The sequence below is a fragment of the Acanthisitta chloris genome, unplaced genomic scaffold (genome assembly GCF_000695815.1).
Source record: "Acanthisitta chloris isolate BGI_N310 unplaced genomic scaffold, ASM69581v1 scaffold1572, whole genome shotgun sequence".
Classification (NCBI taxonomy): domain Eukaryota; kingdom Metazoa; phylum Chordata; class Aves; order Passeriformes; family Acanthisittidae; genus Acanthisitta; species Acanthisitta chloris.
The window spans coordinates 47899-55174 of record NW_008659675.1 but is presented as its reverse complement, the minus strand read 5'-3'; the positions used below and the strand labels follow the sequence as shown (position 1 = coordinate 55174).

The following is a 7276-nucleotide window of genomic DNA, read 5'->3' as shown; positions in this document are numbered from 1 at the left end:
AAGGCCCCCTTCCAGAAACCACAGCAGACACTTCCAATACATCTGCTGCTGCTGAGGCAAATTGCTGGTCCTGCGCTTGGGACACAGCAACCCCACACAGTGCCACAGGCTGGGGGACGAGTGGCTCGAGTGTTGTTCGTCAGAAAGGAACTTGGGAGTGCGGGTGGACAGTGGCTCAATATGAGCCACCAGTGTGCATAGGTGGCCAAGAAGGCCAATGACATCTTGGCCTGTATCAAGAATAGTGTGACCAGCAGGACTAGGGAAGTGATCATCCTCCTGTACTCAGCATTGATGAGGCCACACCTCGAGTACTGTGTTCAGTTTTGGGCCTCTCACTTCAATAAGAACATTGAGGTGATGGAGCGTGTCCACTGCCAGGGGCTGGCTCATGGTGGTCATGGTGGCCTCCCTATAACATGCTGTATCAAACCTGCACCACAAACAAACTCAGTGTTCATCACCATGACACAAGACTTTAGTTCATATATGGTGTATTTCATTGAAGCTAATTTATATGATGACACTTGAAAGCCACAGTCTTGCTCCCTTATTCCACAAGTCATAATGATGAGAACAACTTGTCTGAAGAAGCCCAGAGGGTACCCAGTGACTAAGTATGAAGCCAACAGGAATATCCCAGGGCTCAGAGGTTCAGGGCAAGTTGAGCAAACCGGAGTCACCAGTTGAAAATGAAACATTGCCATGTCTTTGCCCTCCAGAGGGGACGGCCAGGGAGTTTACAAGCTGGTAATTGCCCAATTACAACAGCCTTCCCAAGAAGGGCTGTTCTGGGACAGGCACTGTCACTGCATGATGGAGGCAAGTGACTAAGAACTGGATATAACACTGTGAAAAAAGAAACAGGTATGACTGGAGGGATCTCAGACCTGCCTGGCTGAAAACAGCAAACCCAGGAAAAAGCAGAAATTTCCTACCCTGTAGAAAAATCCATTTTGGGACAGAATAGTTTCAAGCATGCTCAGTGGGTCTCTTTTGAACATCCTTTTCCCCTTCTCCCTCCATTTTACTTTGGAAATGTTTTGCCAATGTTCATTGTCAAAGGGGATGAGAATGAAATCCAGAAAGGGCATCAAGTGAGCAGGTATGGAGAGGGGGATGTGCCACACAAGAATGGGCAAGACTTGCTGTGTCACAAAATTCCCTGGGCATTTGCGGGGCTATCTTCAGAGACCTTCTGCCTTCACTGTAGATGGCACCATTTGCATGGAAGATTTGAGCACAGTGGAGAAATGCCATCACTATCTCTTAGACAGGGAAACCAAGGCACAGTGCTGCTGGTGAACGCCCATAAGGTCAGAAAAGGCTTTCTGTCATCACAAGGCATACTGTAATTCCTATGACCTTTTATCAGTCTCTAGAACACCAGTGTCAAGCCTTTAAACATAAAAGGCACATCATAACCTGACAGTCCCCCTCTAATTATGGAAGGCATTTACAAATAATCAAAGTGATGTAATTCATTAGAAATTCCCTTTTTCAAATATTTGGGAATGCTGATAGAGCTTGAATGTGGGAATGTCTGCATTACTGCTCTGCAAGAGAGACTAAAGCAAGTACTTGCACACAACCTCTCTTGCAAAGGCTTGTTCGCTGAAAACAAATATTTTGATGAAAGGCCAAAGACACAGTTAATTTAAGCGTATGCATCAAACACCAACAGCAGGCACTCACTAGCAAACGGTGTAGCAGGACTTTCCTGCAAAAGCAAGCACCTACAAGTTTTGACAGTGCATCTGTTACAGCCATTTGCTAGAGAGAAGTTCAGCCCTACAGGATCATTCCTTGGGGTTCAGTGTGGGAAGAGAGAGAACTGCTTAGTCAGAAGAAAAGCAGTCATGGTGTGCAAGTGTTTCTGGCAAGATACTGAGCAATTTCTCGCATCCCTTATGGAAACATGTGTGACTACTCTCTTTACTTTTGAATTTTGCAGCCTAATATTTGAATTTAATGCCGTGGGTGGATATGCTATTTTTATGCATCTCGTGAGCAAAAGAAGAAGTTCAGAGATCACTTATTAATCGAAACATAAACTGTTTGTGACACTAGTATTTTCATACATGGGAGATTTTGAGAAGTTCCAGCTAAAATCCCCCTACATACTTTCCTTGTTGTTCTCAGAGGTTTCGGCAGCTCTGTGGGGTTTGAGTTTCTGTCTATGGATGATGCAAAAAAAATGAGAAACACATACTTGTTTCTCCTAAGCAGGCACAACCATAGTAAGTAAATGAGAGTAGGCTTTTAAAAAATTAAACAACAAACAAAAAGCAGCAAAACTGATGGTGTATAAGGTCTTGCTTCCACCCTCTGGAAGTTATGGCTTGGAGGATCCAGACAACCTGTAATTGTACCAGGAGCTTATAGGTGCCATTGTGCAACTGGCAGAAGCCTTTCCTCCTTTTTACAAGATCATTCAGTGTCTGCTATAAGTCATTCCTATGCAAAACTTTGTTCATCTCACAAAAGAAAAACTAATAATTTTTCCTAAGAAGAATAAACAGATTTGTTTGTCTCTTTGTTTAAAAGCATGATTGCTAAATGATAGTGATATGTTTGCTAGTGTTGGGAAAAAAATTAATTTCAGCATAAATATTGCACTGGTCATTGTTATTTTTGTTATGCAAATAGTAATACACACAAGGAGTTCTACTAAATATAGTAATGGATACTTTTTTAATTAGAGGACATTCATAATAACTCTGACTTGATTGAAACTAGAATTTCTACTGCACTTAAATGGTTAAAAAAGTGATGTTCTCAGAAATAAGGACCTAGAAGTACTGTATGGCTTGGGCCCCTATTCCATCAGCACATGCACTGAAGTAGAAGGCAGGCTGGTGAGCTGCCATACAGAAACCCATGGATTGCACTCCCAAATGGAGTGCCTTGATCGATCTTGGCCTATCAAACTGGCCTAATCAAACTGGCTTTGAGCAGAGGCTTGAACTAGACAACCTCCAGAGTTCCCTTCTGTCCTAAATTATGGTATGATTTTATGGCCAAGAAATAAATAGGTGGTTTTCCACATGGGACAGATCTATAGTTATGTGTTCAGATCTCAGCTGGAGTTCTAACCAGGTTGAAAACAGCTTGCTGGACTCCTCCCCTTTCTCTATTCCTTGCAAGTATAGTTTTATAAATAGGAATCAACAAGCAGGCTTCATGTGAGTGAGTAAGCACGAATGATGCCTGAAATTCATCGTTCTGACTGAGATAAATTGTGACAACATCCACAAATCTTCTATGGTGAGAAAGAGTTCAGAACTGATATTTGATGAAGGTTTTGAGGGATACCATGATGCACCCAAACCCCAACACTAGAGGGAAGAAAGTCAGACAAGCACAAACCCTCAACAGGTGAAATCCTACAAATTGGCTATTACAACCTTGCATAAATAGATGCATTTAGACCTTGGATCCACAACTCTACACAATTCAAACAGGAGTAAAGCTGATCCTGCAAGAACAAGAATTTTAACTCCTTCAAAAAGTTCAGTTCTTTCAGAGAGAGGAGGACATTTGGTTTCACAGTTTCACTACCTGCTGCCTTTTACTTGTCCATAATCACCACTTCCTAGTTTGGATGCTGCAGCACTGTTGCTGGTAACGGAATTGAAACACAGATGCTTCTACCTCTTGCACTTTGTTTTTGTCAAGCTCTTCACATCCAGACTGCTGCCTCCACTTTCATGTTTATTTTTCACTTCTGGGACTTCGGGGAGGGGGAGACAAGATTAGATATCAAACTTATCCTCCAAGATAATTGTAAATACAGACAGTCTTTGCTCAGAAATGGAAACTAATGGATTTTGTCACTTTGTTGTTTACAGCCATCTTCAACCCCAAAGTGGAGGCAAAGATTATACCCAGTCCAGACAAAGCTGAGGACTCTGAGAAAGTGGTACAGATGAGCTGCTCAGCAACAGGGAAACCAGCTCCAAAAATAACCTGGCAGCTTCCCAGTATCCTGCAGCACAAACCAAGGGAGTACCATGTCAAGTTCAGCAACCAGACCGTGACTGTCATCAGCAATTTCACCCACACCCACATCAAAATCCTCCAGGAGTACCCCATCACCTGTGTGATCCAGCACCCTTCTCTAAACGTGACCCTGGTCCTGCCCAAGGACAGCCTGTCACAGGGTTAGTATGTAACTCTACTCCTGCTCTGGAGTGGGGAGAAGACTGCAAAATACCTTCTGGGGTAGATCAGAAGACTCCTCAGAGGGCTGGGGGCAGGTGGGGAAGGCACCTGGAAGAGCAGCCAGGGCTGGGCTTGGGAAAGATGGAGGAGGTGGCAGGGAACATCCATACACCCTAGGCAATGGCATACAATGTTTATTGCTCATCAGGTCCCCCCTACATGCCATGACATGTCCCAGCCTCCCTGTCTCTGCAAAGGACTATTCATGACAAGTTTCCCTGTTACTTAGCCAGACACACCAACAAGACATGCCAGCACTGGATAGCTTGGAGAGACTGGGCTTAGCACGCTGGAGCGTGACATCAGACCCCAAGACTATCTCATCTCACACCAGGGAATGGCCAAGGGAGGTTTGAAATGGCTTTTGGGTTGTTTTATTTTCTTCATGCACACTCTGAGTATCTGTTCTTTCCCCACAGGTCCAGACAGCAGCATGACACCAGCCGTTGCCATTGCACTTGGAGTGCTCATTCCCCTGACTTCCCTCCTCCTTCTCACCTGCCTCCTCTGCCACTGCCTCAAGCACCTACCTGACCCAGAGAGAAACCTAGCCTGGCCATGCTGGGTAGGTCTGCCTTTCTCCAGAGTGCTGCAGGGCTCACCCCCACCCATCGCAGGGCTCAGTACTGTGACTTGACTCAGCCCAGCAACCCCAAGTCTGCCTGGATGTTTCCCAGCCTGGACTGCACCTGGGCTGGAGAGGGACACAGGGATTAGCCCTCAGCCAGACAACTGGGTAGTGGCACACTGGGAAGGGGAAACCTGATCCTGCATAGCCAACCCATAGGTGCCTGAGAGCACTGGCAGCTACAAAACACTCATTGTGTCAATGACAAGTCATGCTGTGGTGGAAACATCCCTCTATGCACAAACCAGTTGTACAAGGAGTGGACATTCTTCTGCAACTCCTAAAATAACCTCCCTCAGCATGGTCAGTGCAGGTCACAGAGGCAGCAGCTTTGAGGATGTGTCTCAAACTAAATGGGGTCTTTCAGGAAAACCATGCCTCTGTGAGGAAAGCCCAGGGTGCCATGCTGTGGCAGGGGCACTGCTGGTTGGCCACTGGGCCTATCTTGATGCAGGGGGTGAAGGATGCAAGCTCAAGGCTAACTGAGTGAGGTGGTGTGGTTTCTGAAAATCACGGCCCAGTTTTGTGAAAGCTCCTCCTTGCAGGATATGCCTAGCATGTGCACCCTGACTTTTGATGAGCATTTTGGAGAAAAAGAAGCAGTGGAGGAAAAGCCTTCCATGGGTGCTGTGCTACTAGGTCCAAGCTGAAGCCTGCTAGTGAGATTGCTCCTGTCACGCAGAGAGATGCATGGACCATTTGGCAATACAAGTAGCCAGGATCTTTACTCTCACACTTAAAGCATCCATATAATTTTAAGAAATAAACACAACAACCTCTCTTCTGTCAGGTACTTCCTGCTTGTACTAAGGCCAAGAAGTGTGGGCAGTATGGAGTTGCAGGCAAGTGGGCTCCTGTGGTGTCCCCCAGCCCCAGCATGCCACTGAACACCTGAGAAGCTCCCCACCCTACACATGCAAGAGAAAAACTCTTACAACGGCACCTTAAACTACCAGACAAACCTGCTGTGACTCTCTCCAAGAAAAATACAAAAAAGAGCCAATTTATAATAGATATTTATTTATTTTGTTACAATATAATATTCCATTTTGTAGAAGAAAGCTGTAAAGTATTTATTTGAGACTCAGGCTGACTGTGTCAATCCACTCAATGAAACTCATGCTTTGTGTTTTCTGGGGTTTTGAAGATTATATGTATTCCTTTCTGATAATTCAAGATTGCAAGGTCAAAACTGGGTGAGTGATTGTCTGAAATGGGGCAGCATTTTGTAAGGGTGCTGGCCTGGGAGGTGCTGCTGATGGGCCAAAGGAGACCCCCTCCAGGAGCTGGGGAGCATAAAGATAGCCAGTGCAGGCTGTTTCCTCTCCTGGCTTCCTAGAGGAAGTGCATATCATCTGATTTTTCCTCATCCATGTATTTCAGATGGGCATTCCAGATGAATCAGACTAAGTTGCAGTCAAAAATCAAAGTAACCTAAAATGAAAGCAAGTGGGTGAGTTGAGAAAGAATAAACCCAGTCCTTGCCATGAAATGTTTATTTTAGGCTCCCTAACAGTAACGGCACAGCTGTTGAGTGAGGGGAAAGGGGAACTGGCTGCAGCTGTCACAATAAGGATTTTTTTCTCCTGAGCCCCCTTATTGCCAAAAGAAGAACCAATGTTTTGTCCAAACTTTTCTGTCGTTGCAGCTTCATTTCTTCCTCCTCTGTGAGGGAAGAGTTCAGGGGAGAAGCAGATTTTCCCCTGAGTTCATGGGGGGCATGATAGGGGCAAGAGGGTAGGGCTAAGCCCCTGGCATCCTTCTGAGCAGGCTGTGCAGCCTGAGTCCTTCTCATACTGCACAGCCCACACTTGAAATTTAGAGAGCTTTATATGAGTTTTAAGAGAAGCTTTCTGCTAATGTTTAGACTAAGGGGTCTTTTTAAAATAAATAAATAAGTATCTCGCAGAAACAGGGAGTCTGGACATGGGTAATGAAAAGGATTTTCACAGGGAAGAGAGAAAGACACAAAACTGGCAGGAAATCTTTTCAAACCCAGGAAGATGGCAGCTGATCACCTGGAGTAGGGGAAGCACAGTTTGGAGTCTGGAAAGTATCTGTTAATGTGTGGGATCGTAATTTCTTTTACATTTTAGCCGAACATTGAATTGTGAAAAGCTTTTGTAGGTTTCTGCTTATGAACACAATAGATCCAGAGACTGAGTGAAGGAGAGGGATGTGGTGGCTTACATCCAAAATTCTGTAAAAGGTTTAATTTTTTTCTTTCATGATATTGGAATGAAAACAGCAAATGACATCCAAAGGCAGAAGACTTATGACTGATACATATATTTGCCTTCATGCTGTACAAAGCCACCTGCTAAGATGCAGTGCCATAAAATGCTCTGTGCTAAGTGCTGTGCAGTTTGGCTTCACGCAGCAATGAAATGAAGGTAAGCATACAGACTATGGATAATTAAATGG

General features: G+C 44.7%; 1 protein-coding gene across 1 annotated transcript in view; it reads left to right on the top strand.

The window, feature by feature from the left end:
- LOC103797267 (OX-2 membrane glycoprotein-like) overlaps positions 1 to 5502 on the top strand; it is a 9358-nt gene extending 3856 nt beyond the window's left edge. Inside the window, exons 3-5 of the mRNA XM_009069466.1 lie at positions 3852 to 4163; positions 4644 to 4789; positions 5398 to 5502. Of these exons, the coding sequence (XP_009067714.1) occupies positions 3852 to 4163; positions 4644 to 4789; positions 5398 to 5502 (563 nt within the window). The remainder of the gene's footprint in view (positions 1 to 3851; positions 4164 to 4643; positions 4790 to 5397) is intronic.
- The last annotated feature ends 1774 nt before the right edge of the window (positions 5503 to 7276 follow it).